The 16073-nt window shown below is 39.1% G+C and overlaps 1 protein-coding gene and 1 pseudogene across 2 annotated transcripts in view; one reads left to right on the forward strand and one right to left on the reverse strand.

The window, feature by feature from the left end:
• The window catches only part of SETD2 (SET domain containing 2, histone lysine methyltransferase), a 127149-nt gene that overhangs the window by 69877 nt on the left and 41199 nt on the right, over positions 1–16073 (reverse strand). For both annotated transcript variants that reach the window (XM_045049437.1, XM_045049427.1), the window contains exons 5-9: positions 13627–13755; positions 11245–11368; positions 10202–10279; positions 8149–8246; positions 5250–5376 (exon numbers count right to left, since the gene is read on the reverse strand). In XM_045049437.1, the coding sequence (XP_044905372.1) occupies positions 5250–5376; positions 8149–8246; positions 10202–10279; positions 11245–11368; positions 13627–13755 (556 nt within the window). The remainder of the gene's footprint in view (positions 1–5249; positions 5377–8148; positions 8247–10201; positions 10280–11244; positions 11369–13626; positions 13756–16073) is intronic.
• On the forward strand, positions 14628–15730 carry LOC101085277 (annotated as a pseudogene).

The raw sequence follows: 16073 nt of genomic DNA on the forward strand, positions 1-16073 counted from the left end.
GTAAAAATGTAGACACTAAAGTAAAAATAACAAAATTTTGCAAACAACACAGAAGGTGAAGAACCTTTGAACATTCCCACTACAATTATAAGATTAATAGTCGTATTGTATACCTAAAAGTTATCATGCCAATCCCAGTAACATGCTACAGCTTCCATAATTTGGGGTACTCAAGTGGACAATCAATTGTGGAATTAATAACTTTTGGGGTATCTGGGAGGAAGGGAGCCAGGGGACCAACTGACCGCTCTCATTAATTTACATTTACTACAAATATTTATTTTTAATTTATGGGTCACAACCTACCTGAAAGGATTTGAAGTAACTATAAGCTAACATAAAAGTATAAAAATGATTAAGGAATATGTTAATTAATTACTGATAATTGAACATTTATACATATATGCATAATTCTATAGCACTTAAAAATTCATTCTATTGAGTACTTAATCCAAGAAATTCTTTACTCTTTCTTATTTAAATACTTTAGTCCTTTTGGCCATGAACTATCTTTAATGGGTCTAAGAATTTTTAATAGTTTCTGATGAAATACAACACACATAAAGTATATAAATGACCTGTAAACAAACAGATTTAATAAACAGGTGAGCAATATCCATGCAACCAGCTTGCAGGTTAAAAGCAGGGTGGGGGAACAACACTGTCAGCATTCCTGAAGTGCTCCATGGGCCCTTCCCTTGTTCTAATACCTCCTCTTCTCTGCTCTCAAGATAACATCTCCTAACTTTTTAGGAAATCATCCTCTGATTTTTAAAACAGATTTACCATCTGTGTATAAATCCCTAAATAATTTTGTCTATTTTTCATCTTTATGGAAATCATACTGGACAAAACTTTTGTGTCATGCTCATTCTACATTCATCCTTAAATTTTAGGAGCCCTCCATGCTGTTGCATGCAGTCATAGTTCCTGCACTTTCATGACCAGTTTTTCATTGTAGGATTACATTATGAATTTGTTTATATTAGTGTTAACAGATACTTGAGTTGTTTCTACTTTTTCTAATGTTTATTTGAGAGAGACAGAGACAGAATGCGAGTGGGTTAGGGGCAGAGAGACAGGGAGACACAGAAGCAGAAGCAGGCTCCAGGCTCTGAGGTGTCAGCACAGAGCCCAAAGCGGGGCTCAAACTCACAAGGTGTGAGATCATGACCTGAGCCGAAGTCGGACACTCAACCCACTGAGCCACCCAGGTGCCCCTCTACTTTTTCTAATAGAAGCAGATGCTGCTGTGACTCCTGATGCACATACATTCACTTTTAGTAAACAATTCCAAAGTACTTTCAAAAGTGGTTGCACCCATTTACACCCCCCACCAGCAGGGCAGGAGATCTCCTGTTCCTAGGAGTCATCAGACTTTTTACCAATCTGATGAGTATATAAATGACATCTGATAGTTTTAATTGATATTCCCCTGATAATTAATGAGGTTGACATCTCTGTTTATTAGCTATTTGGATTAGTGAAGTGTCTGGATGTTGTCTATTTTTCTTTTGTGTTGGCTTTTTCCTTAGTGATTAGTAGTAGCTCTCTATATACTCTGGTTATTAGTGCTTGTGTGTTATGTGTTGAAGGCAAATATTTCCTCTCTTAGGTGTCTTCTTGCCCTCTTTATTGTGTACACTGGTTATCAATTTGTTTCGCAAACTTAAACAAAAGAGACTAAGGGAAGGTTCAGACTATTTACTGTTTGTACTTTACAAACTACAAATATCATCAGGTAATAGGGAATTATTATACCTCCATCTGCTAAGTATTTAATTACCTGATTTGTGATTTGTGACATCCCCCCCCAAAAACTATCACCTTCAACTGGAAAAGCTTATAGTTTTGTTAAGGAGATACGCTGTATAGAGATGCAATCATAAGATCAATTAAAAAAAAAATGTTTACCAATCAAGGGATAATATGGGGATGCAGACTATAATGCTATTAACATATTCTTGTTAATAGTTACAATAATCAAAACTATATTTTAAACTGTGCTATCTTATCCCTTCCATGGCCTCCTCTACCCAAAAGAATTCCCAAGACTTTCAACTGTAGCGGACTGTAATTCAGAATCTAGGCATGCAGAAGGGATTTTCAGTAGGAGACAATCCAAGTAAAATTAACTCGAGTTCAACTCTTCATTACAGCCAGGGCAAAGAACCCCTCTACGGAACTCAGACTCATTCCTCTATCTGGGCAAAATCTTATCCAAATCATTCTTGTTCCAGAGTAACTTCAAGTTCATAGCTGGAGCAACCCACAATGACTAGATTCATGTTACACCAAATTCCATCTAGAATACCAAGGCCTATACTGATATGGGACACAACATTACCAAAATAAAAATAAGCAAAGAAAAGGAATGTCTACACTTTGGTGCCTTGGGATTGTTCTTGAATCTTATCAGATAGAAAACCATCTGATATTGGTATGATGGAGGTATAACACTGCCTAAGAAACCATCATATTACAAGGACACTCCCCACCAACAATAAAATTAAAAAAAAAAAAAGTTTATTCTGTAAGTTTTGAGAACAGGAAATAGCCAAAGGGAAGTTTTTATGGAGATTTTAACATAGGTCAACATGTTTAATGACTATTTTGTGGCTGCTCTGACAAACTATCAATTATAAGTTAAAAATAAAAGCAACCTTAACAAAGTTGAGAGAAAAGTTTCCTGCAATACTCAAGTCAAGAAGCCTAACAGGCCTTTAAAGGTGGATACACCTTAAAGAAACATGTGCAGAAGAGACATATATAGATACAAATTATGACATTAAGAGAAAAGCTTAAAAACACTAGTGTCCAGGGGAGCCTGCGTGGCTTAGTCGGTTGAGCATCTGACTTCAGCTCAGGTCACGATCTCATGGTTCATGGGTTCAAGGCCCACATCGGGCTCTGTGCTGACAGCTCAAAGCCCAGAGCCTGCTTTGGATTCTGTGTCTCCCTCTCTCTCTCTGTGCCCCTCCCTTGCTCACACCCTGTCTCTCTCTCTCTCTCTCAAAAATACACATTAAAAAATAAAACACTAGTGTCCATTAGGAGGGCTATATATAAACTGTTACATGATGAAAAACTTTACAGCAGTTAAAAATATGTTTATATATATAGGGGCACTTAGGTGGCTCAGTCAGTAAGCCTCTGACTTTGGCTCAGGTGATGATCTCAAGATCATGTATTGTGTGTGCTGATAGCTCAGAGCCTGGAACCTGCATCGGATTCTGTGTCTCCCTCTTTCTCTGCCCCTCCCCCGCTCGTGCTCGCTCTCTCTCTCTCTCTCTCTCTCTCTCTCAAAAATAAACAAACATTAAAAAAAATTTTTTAATATGTTTATATATAAGTCAATGTGGATCAAATTTTAAAATAAGAGTAAAAAAAAGCAAACTGCAGAAATGTACATATTATATCATTTGTAAAATCCTATACAAAACAACATTTAATAAGTTTTAAAATGCAGAAATGTTGGCTGTTATGACCGACCACAATGGTCACCAAGTTGAATTATTCTCTACAATTTGCAGTGCAACACAATGGTCAAGAGCAGAGACCAGAGCAGAGACCATCACCTACTGGGTGATGCCTCAGTGTTCTCATCTGTAAAATCCTTGCACCTAATTTCAAGGCCTGCTATGAGAATTAAATGAGTCATATGTCAAAAGCTGAGCTGAGTGTCAGGCACACTGCTACAGAGTATATGCTCTCCAAAAACAGAGCGGAAGTACACACAATGCTCAAAAGAACATGTGTTCGTCTTGGGTGGTCTACCACCACGGCCATTTGTTGAAGCTTTCCTTTTTGGCACTTTTTAAATGGCCTTTTTTTTCAACTGCCCTTTCCAATGCTTTTTGGTTCTTACAGAATTTAATTTGGGCTTAATGACATCACCTTTTAGCCATTATACTTTTATCCCCTCACCCTATACATCTTCTATCTACTCATCTAAACACTAATTTATATGTAACTTAAGCATTTATAATTCTTAATGTATTAGTTCCTGAAAAGCTCAGGCATGAGCTAACTGCTAAAGAATCACAGGGGAATTTGCTAACCCCCTCAGTCCCCCCCCCCCCCCGCCCCCACTAAGATTCACAGGTCTTTTTCACAATGCACTTTTTCACAATGGACCCTGCCAGGTGATTCGGAGGCTGAGAAACGCTATTCTGGTGAAGGAATCCTCAGAAAAAAGGTTTTTTGTTTTTTGTTTTTTTTTAATGTGAAGCTCTTGTCCCAGTTAAGAGTCCCTTGATTAACAAGATAGCTCCTTCCTCCGTAGTAACTGAGGTGAGCTGGGGTAGAAAAAAGGTTATCAATCACCATTTTTTTTTTAATTTTTTTTTTTAACGTTTATTTATTTTTGAGACAGAGCATGAACAGGGGAGGGGCAGAGAGAGAGGGAGACACAGAATCCGAAACAGGCTCCAGGCTCTGAGCTGTCAGCACAGAGCCTGACGCGGGGCTCGAACTCACGGACCGTGAGATCATGACCTGAGCTAAAGTCGGACGCTTAACCGACCAAGCCACCCAGGCGCCCCTCAATCACCATTTTTAAAAAAGACCATTTTCACTATTTCATTTTCACTCCTAGGTTGCCTATTACCTCTCAAAACTCACCTTACACCCCTCCAAAGAGGGTTTTCAGAGATTGTAAGAACACTTGCAAACTTTAAGAGTTCCAAACAAAAAACAAACCAACATTAAAAGACTAGGAATGTAGATCAGACTTAAGTAAATTAATAGATAAACATCTTATTTGTACGTAGGATTAGGAGTTTTACAGGCTCCAAAAAAACTATCAGTCCATTGTTTTCAATACGACTTCAGTAGTTCTTAGCAACACCTAATTCTAATCTCTATGAACCTGAAATAAAAACAGCAACCAGGGCCACCTGGGTGGTTCCGTGGGTTAAGCATCCAACTCTTGATTCCGGCTCAGGTCATGGTCTCACAGTTCATAGGGCTGAAGCCCTTTGTCAAGCTCTGCGCTGACAGCACGGAACCTGCTTGGGATTCTCTCCCTCTCTCTCTGCCCCTCTCATGCTTGTACTTGCTCGCACTCTCTCTCTCTCAAAAATAAACATTAAAAAAAAAAAAGCAACCATACTTCTTTCTCTAATGGTCTCCTCTGATTCTGAATTTCTCTGTTGTTTGGCTTTTCAAATTTTAATCAGAAAAGCTACCTCCCTCCTTCAAAGGTATATGGTAAAAGTTGAAAAAAAAGGGATGAAAGAAACACTTACTGAATCCTTCTTACGAGATCGTTCCTTCTTCATTTTTCCTCCTGCTGCTCTGATACTGACTCTATTCTCTCCTCCCAGGTAACCTCGGCAATTAGCTGACCCACAGAAACATTTCTGAGCTTCTTTTCTGTTCAAGGAACATAGGAAAGATGTCAGTTACGTGAAAGTACACCACATAAAAATGTCAACAACCTAACAATCACATACAAGAAAGAAGTCAATTCAGCCTAAAAACAATTATTTTAAAAGACTCCAACAAACCTAATACCATTTAATGGAAATGCCTGAAAACTGCTCTTAAAAAAATATTCTTTTTCTAATCCTCCTTTATTAGCTAGACAAAATTAGCCAAGAAGTTAATGAGTAATTTCTCCATTTTATGAGTACCTACTCATGTATAAAAATTAAGGATTTTTATACTTATATGTGCATAAAGAGATATATAAAGGTAGACATGTGTAAAATGTATAAAAATAAGAGATCGTATATATATTGAGCTAAGAACAAAACTGCTTAAATAGTTCAACATCTCTCATATGTAAATATTTAACTGGCACCAAGAACAACAAATATATTCTTACAAATAGATGTACACAGATACGAAAGTCAGTATGTACAGGATACTTAAAAGGAAACACATGATTATTAAAAGTTATCACCACTTAAGGATGAGACTCTAATAAGAAATTTAGTAATAAGTAAATATAACTGTGGAGTTCAGGAAAAGTGGTAGAAACAACACAGGCCTAACTCTACAGGCCTGGGTACAAACCACCATGGCCATTTATTTATTCTGCGATCACAACTACCTGAGAAAAGCAAGAAGAACTATACCAAAAGGAAACTGATAGATTTAATTTATGATGGTAGCAATCAAAGGCATAAAAATAAATTATTCAATAAATAGAGCAGGGAATCACGAACAGCACCTGATTTCCAGTTTTCCTTCCTTCAAATAGGACAGTGCAAAAGTAAGAGGGAGAAAGCATGGAGCTGTACATAGAACCTGGTCTGCACTCATCCCCGGAACGCTAGGTCACTGCCTAGATGCATTAGTTCACGAGGTTATGCAACATGGTGATACCGTTACTACTTCATTCATTAGCACAAAAGAACCTCCAAAAGAAGAACTTCCTCTCAGGGCGTCTGGGTGGCGCAGTCGGTTAAGCGTCCGACTTCAGCCAGGTCACGATCTCGCGGTCCGTGAGTTCGAGCCCTGCGTCGGGCTCTGGGCTGATGGCTCGGAGCCTGGAGCCTGTTTCCGATTCTGTGTCTCCCTCTCTCTCTGCCCCTCCCCCGTTCATGCTCTGTCTCTCTCTGTCCCCCAAAAAATAAATAAAGGTTGAAAAAAAAATTTTTTTTTAAAAAAAAGAAGAACTTCCTCTCATCAACTATTTGGTTTAACCTGAAGTAGAATTCACTTGGGGAAAGCAGGATAAGTGTTTGATTTTTTTTCCCCCTTTTCTGACTTTTAAGCTACTTTATAAAAATCATGAATTGGTTCCCTTCTATTATGACTAATGCAGTTTTATTTTTAAAGTATCATTAAATCTCATGTTTGTTTGTTTGTTTTTAAAACGTTTATTTATTTTTGGGACAGAGAGAGACAGAGCATGAACGGGGGAGGGGCAGAGAGAGAGGGAGACACAGAATCGGAAACAGGCTCCAGGCTCCGAGCCATCAGCCCAGAGCCCGACGCGGGGCTTGAACTCCCGGACCGCGAGATCGTGACCTGGCTGAAGTCAGACACTTAACCGACTGTGCCACCCAGGCGCCCCTAAATCTCATGGTTTTTACATCATACGTTTCAAACCACTGCAGTTATTATCCTTTCAATGCTTAAGTGTTAATGAAAACTCTCCCACTGTTGTTGTTTTTTGTTAATGTTTACTTATTTTTGAGAGAGAAACAGCACGAGCAGGGAAGGGGAAGAGAGAGAAGGGGACAGAGGATTCAAAGCAGGCTCAACGCTGACAGCAGGGAGCCCCTTGTGGGGCTCGAACTCACAAACCACAAGATCGTGACCTGAGCCAAAGTCAACCGACTGAGCCACCCAGGCACCCTTCTCCCACTGTTTTGAGAGCCTATTAAAGCTAGCTCCTGGGACCCTTTGACAAGAATCTTCTAATCTTTCATAACTGGTTTTCTGGTATGACAAAATAAACCAAAATCCCCTTGTCTAATTCCTGTCTTAACTTGAAATCAGACACTTCTCCAAGGAACCCTGTTCCTTTTAGTGGGATTCTGTGAAACCACATATAGATGCTAGGGGTATTCACTGTTATTGTATCAGTTATTATTTTGGTTCAAAAGAACGTAAATTATTTTTCATAGTACAATGTGGTACAGATGAGAAAAGATTAGTCATGAGTTGATAACTGACAGATAAATACACACCTATACACACACTGTAGACATTTCCAAAATTTAAAGGGTTTTCTAATTACTTAAGAAACATAAATATATAAATAAGACAGCATGAAATTCAGAAGAAAATTATGTAGTTCCTGTACAAATCCTTTAATGGCTGGAAATGTCACAGTAGGAAAAAACACAGAAAACTGAAAAAGTAAAGAACTGGTGGTACATATAACTTTTTTTTTTTAACCTTTATTCATTTTTGAGACAGAGCGTGAGTGGGGGAGGGGCAGAGAGAGAGGGAGACACAGAATCCGAAGCAAACTCTAGGCTCTGAGCTGTCAGCACAGAGCCCAGTGTGGGCTCAAACTCACAAACTGCGAGATCATGACCTGAGCCAAAGTCAGATGCTTAACCAACTGAGCCACCCAGGCATCCCCATATAACTTCTTAGTAATTCATATCAAAGTTTTATATCTCTGTATCTGAACAGTCCATTTCCCCACCAGAAGCAGCGAAACAGAATAAAAACAATACTCACCCATATCTTTGGAACTGATAGTCAAATGTTAACTCCGAGCCTGAAGGAACTAATTTGGTGGTAAAAAACCCGACCCTCAGTTGTCCGTTCACAGTCCACTGAGAAGTTGTTTTTAAAAGAAAAGAAATTTGTAACCGATTAATCTGTGTGTTTTTCTTTAAAGATCATTTGCCTTAATAATGCATGAGCCTCTTTTGACAATTAAGAAGACTTTACCAAATAGCAAATAGGAAACTTTTTTCTTGAAGTAAACTACCGTATTTAAGTGTTAATCTTATTTAATAAACTACCAGGTTGAGTATCACCTATAATTTGTCTCTAATAAAAGTAACTGCTACTTATACCTGTCTTAATACACATTTCCACACAGTAAATATTCACTTGTACTAAAAATAAGCAGATAGAGAATGCTTGGTGTCATTGACTGTTACTGGCAAATTCATATTATTATGTTAAAAGTAACTATATTCCAAGATAAGGTGAGGCATGGAACCAGGGAAAGAATGATGCCAAATGTTTAATTTCATAAAGCAATGGTCCTATGACTGAGTATAGGGAAAGGGAAGGAAAGCATGACAACAACTGCATAAAACTCAAGAATTAAAATGGGAGTAAATACAAGGGGTTAGAACTTGTGGTTCCAGAACAAGTAAGACGTAACTCGACTGCAGAGCTCCTGTTCAGATCTTTTGAGCACATTACTGATGAAAATCCCCAGACTTAAAGAGATGAAGGGACACAGTACAAGTGGAAATCTCACAGCTAGACACATGGCCACCAGATGCAGACAAAACTAGAACAGAACTTACATAAAGTGATCATGGAGTGTGTTCTCCTATTCGTTATATAGCTTGGCTCCCAGAAGAGCCGTATCTAAGATCTATTAGTATACAGGTCAAAAGGACAAAAAAAATATCCAGGAGTTGAAAGCACTATTTTATTATTTATTTATTTATTTATTTATTTATTTATTTATTTATTTATTAACGTTTACTTATTTTTTGAGACAGAGAGAGACAAGAGCATGAACGGGGGAGGGGCAGAGAGAGAGGGAGACACAGAATCTGAAACAGGCTCCAGGCTCTGAGCTGTCAGCACAGAGCCCGACGCGGGGCTCGAACTCACAGACCGCGAGATCATGACCTGAGCCGAAGTCGGCCGCTTAACTGACTGAGTCACCCAGGCGCCCCGAAAGCACTATTATAATATGAGAGGGAACCATTGATACTACTTTTCTAGGGTGTGGGTCCATAGCTTTCTTAGCCTAAGAAAGAACCAATGTTCTAACGTTTGTGTGTGTGTGTATTTGTTTTTTAAATCTAAGATCAAAACACAAATTAGAGAGAGTACTAAAATTATCTCAAAATGTTTTACCAAATTCAATAAATGAATTTATCAAGCATCAACTATGTGCCAGGCACAGGGACAAAGAGAGGAGTATGACCCGGAGTCTGGCCTTGTTGAGGAGAAGCAGTGTCACTCCATGTACATGATATATGATCTCTCTTATCTGTGGCCATTCAGCCCCCCCTTACATTATTAAAGCAGCCAAATTTGGCACCTGGATTAAGAGCTGATAAAAATCTGAATAGTACACACTGGACTTCATCAGAATTCAATTTTAGTTTTGTATTTTGGCACCTTTGAAATAATAGTTAAAACTTATGGGCAAAGAGAGGTGACAATTAAATGCAATGGGAGTTCCTGGACTGGATCCTAGTCCAGAAAAATGACAGATGGCAAAATATGAATAAAGACTTGAGATTAGTTAATAGTTAACAGTATTTCCTGGATTGGATAACTGTATAATGGCTATTTACAATGTGAACCTTTGAGGAAGCTAGGTGAAGGATGATATATGGAACTCTGTACTGCTTCTGCACTATTATTTTATAAATCTGAACTTAATTCAAAATAAGATTTTTAACAATAGGAAAAAACAATTAAAATGATTTAAAAATAAAATCCATGGGAAGCCTTGATATGGATTCTAAAATTAATACAACATCAATCTTGAACAAAGATCCAAACTTCTACATCTACCTCAACTTACTTTTTGAGTCTCACAGTTTGGTTCACAGCTGTGATTCATGAAACGAGAGCAGTTTCCTTTCTGAGTGGCATCTATTATCTAGGGAAAAGGATCATTTAAGAGATAAAAATGAGACCTAAAATATACATATATTTTGCAAAGGAAAGGCATTAGGCAAATGTAAGATCTGCATGCCCAACCCCGCCTCCTCTTTCACATACAGACACATCCAAGTGACAAATATCTAACTACTTCCTCTGGGACATCTGCTAACTCTAAACATCTTACAGGCAAAACGATCTCCATATCTATCAATGTCTCTTCCATTTACTTTTAGCTACTTCTAACATCCTCTTATATTCCAATCTCACTTCATGTGTATAAAACTCCATTTTAAAGTGCATGTTACACAACAGTGCAGGATCTCTCCAACTTGAATGTGTATCTGAATTCCCTGGAAAGCATGTTAAAACTCCTGCTGGACCCACCACCAGAGTTATTAGATTCAGCAAGTCTGGGGTAGGATCTAGCAGTAGGTTTTCCAGGACTGAATGTAGAGACAGATTTAAGAATCTAGCTAAAATTTATCACACCAGACATTAAAGAGATTTGTAAAAATGTAAAACAGTTGCACTCCTCACTAAAACAAAAATATTCTGAAAATTATTTTCATAAAAACATGTTATTTATGTCAACATATAATTGACTTGTTACTTTAAAGTGGTTTAACAAATATTTTTCAATTTTTCAGCTTTAATTTTTATGTAAGTATTGATAAATATAACCCACATTAAAAAAACTCTTCTAGGGGTATCAGTAATTTTTAAGAGTTGTAATATGAAGTTCATAGGTTTACATTTACATGTATATGTAAACATCTCCCTCTCCCTTTTTGTAAACAAAAACATCTCCCTCTCTCCTTTTTGTAAAGAAAAGCTATATATACTATTCTGTCCCTCTTTTTTGTCACTTAATTTATTTTCAAGATCAGTCTGTATCAATGACCCTTCCAAACTCAACAATTTCCAGATCTGTTTCAAAGCAAATACATTTGTGCCGCTCACCTCATCATTCTTCAGGGCCATGAAATAGTAGTGGATGTTTTTGTTTCGTGCATACTCCTTTACCCGGGCTTTAAACTCTTTATGATCAAGTACCTCTCCACAATATTCCAGGACAAAGGTGTTCCTGGCAAAACAAAAGGGAAACAATAGCACTTCCTGCCTAGGAGCTGTATGGAAAACACATACATCTATGCAAAAAAAATAGATTTAAGGAAATATTGAAAAGAATAAATACGGTCTTATACAAGATATAATTAAAATGTATGTAAAGTACCTAACATCTAACTGAGGTTTTCTCCTTCCTAATACTTTTTTAAAAATGTTGATTCCAGGGCGCCTGGGTGGTGCAGTCGGTTAAGCGTCCGACTTCAGCCAGGTCACGATCTCGCGGTCCGTGAGTTCGAGCCCCGCGTCAGGCTCTGGGCTGATGGCTCAGAGCCTGGAGCCTGTTTCCGATTCTGTGTCTCCCTCTCTCTCTGCCCCTCCCCCGTTCATGCTCTGTCTCTCTCTGTCCCAAAAGTAAATAAACGTTGGAAAAAAAAAAAAATTAAAAAAAAAAAAATGTTGATTCCAAGATGCTTTTATGTTTATACATACTATCAAAATGTGTATCCTTGCTCTAACTAGACATTAAAACAAACACTCAAATCTGGTTTACAATGCCATGAAAACAGTGATTCACAGCTGAGAAACAGCTCTGAAGAAATCAGGAGGCACTGAAATATTAGAGGCTTTATGTTCTAAGAAAAAAGAAGATAATTTAAATACAGCAGCCCTTCTACTGCCTTTATTCAAAGACCTCTAATGATGTCAAAGGTCAAGCAGATCTTTTCTCCTGAGGCACGTGGATGACTCAGTTGGTTAAGCATCCAACTCTTGATTTCAGCCCAAGTCACGATCTCACAGGTTTGTGAGTTCAAGCCCAACATCAGGTTCCACACTGGCAGTGCAGAGCCTGCTTGGGATTCTGTTCTCTGCTCATTCCACTCTTAAATAAACTTAAAAAAATTTATAAACCCATCTTTTCTCTGACTGCATTCTCTGTGAGTTTTTTCTAGCATTTATCAGTAATTATGATTACTCTCTCTCCTTGGCTTCTTTCAAGTTACCTTCCACCCCTGACCAGTCTTTCCTCAGTTATTTAGTATCTTCAGTAGAGAAGAAACAGGTACAATATACAGAGAGAATGTCATGATATTTAACACTAACTAGCAGATTTGTTCCAAAGACCTCCTCATCCTATGTATATCGGACAATGTCCCTGTTCAACGGGAATGAATACTCTATTCGCGAACATCTACACAGTTTCGAACTAAAAATTTATGAAACCAGCACTACCATTAGCATATGGAAATTAAAGGAGTAGGAAAATATGGGAAACCTGAAAACATCCAGTCTAGGGTATTTTACCAAAGCAGGGTTCTTGTGAGGAGCTTAAGAAAGCTTTAAGAAACAGTTTTATTTTCTTCCTTTACTCCTTTTACATATTTAAAAGACTTTTTCAATCATAAACACATGTAATCTGTATATATTTAAAGAAAAAGGTACTCATCTTTCATGATACTTAAATATGCTTTCCATAAAAAACTTACTGTTTAAAGGAAACACTAAATATGGCAGAAAATAAAGTGAACCTTTTATTGCATTATGTACAAAAAAGTTACAGGAATTAGGTAGAAAGCAACATTTACTCATTCAATAAATGTTTATTAATTGTTTTTAATCCCTACCTCAATCATCTCAGATACTCTCTTCCCCTCTTACTCCAAGGTTTATCTATTTAATTATTATTATTTTTGAATTTTAGAGAGAGAGAAAAAGAGAGCACAAGGAGGGGAGAGGAAGAGAAGGAGAGAGAGACTCCCAACCAGGCTCCACACTCAGTACAGAGCCCAATACAGGGCTCAATCCCACGACGCTGGGATCATGACCTGAGCCAAAATCAAGAGTCAGACAATCGACTGAGCCACCCAGGCACCCCCTCTCCAACTCAGTTTTATATAAACTAACTAATCAATTCTGTCCCAAATCCTTACAGTTTCATAGTGATTCTGGGGGTCTACAGCAAACACTGGTAACTGCTTGGAATTAAAGGAAAAGTAACTGTCATACAAAGAAGGACCTATCTGGTCCAAATGTCACAAATGACAAAACACTCTTCATATACAGAGACAGAGGAGGTTTTTTTTTGTTTTCTTTTTTTAATTTCCTAAAAGAAATGGGGAAAAAAATTTTTTTTAAACTAGTTACCAGGTGGTCATTCTACACAATAAACATTATTAAACTTCAGTATAATAGACACGTTATTTTCCTTCCTACAAAGTAGCTAACCAACTTCAACAACACAAAAAGGAAATGAAAGATGATTACAACATAACTTACGAAGGAAGGTCTTTCGCAGCTCTCAAGCCCCAGCCTTTCTTTTCTGTGAGTATGACTTCCACATCTGCATGCTGTTTTCTCTGAAACCGTCTATTGGAACAATAATCCCCATTCGGACACCGAGAAGAACTGAAATGAGAAACAGAGAAAATCAATTCTTCAAAGCAGAATCTCTAATGACAAATAGGATGTGGATTAACAAACAAACAAACAAAAAAACGAGATATCACAGAGCTTGCCCATGTGCAGAAATAGGAAACAAGGCCCACCTGAGGAAAGGAGAATAAAACAGCTGAGGATGACTGACAAGAAAGGTGGATTGCTGGAAGATGGAAAGGCAGGTTGTTGATATACGATGAAGAGCTCTGCATACCAGGCTAAATTTGAACCTAATCCTGACAACTACTAGAAGTTTAAGTGTGAGAAACATGAGAAGAAAGATATCCTGTACTTCCTATCTCTTTAGCAAGGCTGGCAGGAAAGTCAGAAGAACGCAGAGACCAGAGCTACACTGTCAACTTAGGAGAACAGGGCTAAGTCTCACGTCTCCTCTTCTTACATGCGTAATGTCATCTCTACTTTCAATTTAGATAAAGGAATTGCCAAAAATGCTTTCTCTTTAATTTTCTGAGGTATAGGTTTTGTTCTCATAATACTTGAACATGAGCAAAACCAAAATCTGGGCCTTGAGAGAAAACAGTTCAGCAACCCCTGGCGCCCCGGATGGGGAAGGAGGCGGGCGGCCGCCCTTCCCGGCCGCGCAGCCTGAGGAACTGCGGGCAGGAACTTGGCCGTACTGTCTTGCCTCAGAGAACAAACTCATCTGTTGCAGGCCTAGCCTGGGTTGCTGCCTTTGAAAGCAAGGGAAGGTCGGTGCAGTATCAGCCACCACCCAGCATGGGATTTCCAGAGAGGTCTTATTTCAGAACTTTGTAAGGAACAAGAACCACGTGGACTTCTGCGAGGGAGACTGAGCTGGCCTGAGTTTGAGGGAGAGGGTAATGGGGACCCAGCCTGTAGCTGACACTAAGCAGGCCAAGTGGCAGGTCTTGTACGAGCGATAGCCATTTCCCGATAACCACGTGGACCGGCGTTTCCTGGAAGAGCTCCGGAAAAACATCTACGCCCGGAAATACCAGTACCGGGCTGTGGTCTTCGAGTCGAACGTGGTGATACAGCAGTGTGCAGTGTCTGTGTGTTTGTGGTCATCTGGTGGTATGTGGAGGAGGGCCTTCTGGCCCCCCAGTGGCTCTCTGGGACTGGCCTGGCTTCTTCACTGATTGGCTATGTTTTGTTTGATCTCACTGACAGAGGTGAAGGACAGAAGAAGAAGGGGTGGACCCGGTGGGCTGACTTGAAGAATGCCCTGATTTTCATTACTTTCACCTACGGTTCTTCCCCAGTGCTGAAGACCCTGACGGAGTCTGTCAGCACCGACCCCATCTATGCCATGTCAGTCTTCATGCTTTTAGGCTGCCTCATTTTCTTTGACTATGGTGCCAATGCTGCCATTGTATCCAGCACACTGTCCTTGAACATGGCCACCTTTGCTTCTGTCTGCCTTGCCTCATGCCTGCCCCGTTCCCTGCATGCCTTCATCATGCTGACTTTTGCCATCCAGATTTTTGCCCTGTGGCCCATGTTGCAGAAGAAACTGAAGGCATGTACTCCCCGTAGCTACATGGGTGTCACACTGCTTTTTGCATTTTCAGCCTTGGGAGGCCTGCTGTCCATTAGTGCTGTGGGAGCCATCCTCTTTGCCCTTCTGCTGGTTTCCATCTCTTGTCTCTGCCCTTTCTACCTCACTCGCCTGCAGCTTTTTAAAGAAAACATTCATGGGCCTTGGGATGAGGCTGAAATCAAAGAAGACTTGTCCAGGTTTCTCAGCTAAGTTAGGAACTTCCATTCGGTCTTAAGGGAAGCTGACAGACTAGCCTCCCGACTCATACAACATTCGAAGGCAGAATCCCATTCTGGAAGCAACATACTATTGTGGGTAGGGGAACAGAGATCAAAAGAAAAAGCTAACCAAGAGCGTGAGTGGTGAAGGTGCTTTTTCTTTCTGTTATTTTGTGGGTGAAAAAGCTTTCTGGGACCCTCTTGAATTATTGCCTCATTACTGCTGTAACAAATGAAGTGATGTGGTTTCTATTAAAAAAAAAAAAAAAACAACACATCCAAAAAATAAAAAGAAAAAAAAAAAGAAAGAAAACCATTCATCAACACTGAAAACAAGGTATCTACACTATAAATCACCTTAATATTCTTTCCATGTTAAAAAATAAGGATACTGGGGCACCTGGATGGCTCAGTTGGTTAAGCGCCCAACTCCTGGGTTGGACTCAGATCATGATCTCACGGTTCGTGGGATTGAGCCCTGTGTCAGGCTCTACACACTGACAGCTCAGAGCCTGTTTGGGATTCTCTCTTTCCCTCTCTCTGCCCCT

Source organism: Felis catus, chromosome A2 (assembly GCF_018350175.1).
Source record: "Felis catus isolate Fca126 chromosome A2, F.catus_Fca126_mat1.0, whole genome shotgun sequence".
Taxonomy (NCBI): Eukaryota; Metazoa; Chordata; class Mammalia; order Carnivora; family Felidae; genus Felis; species Felis catus.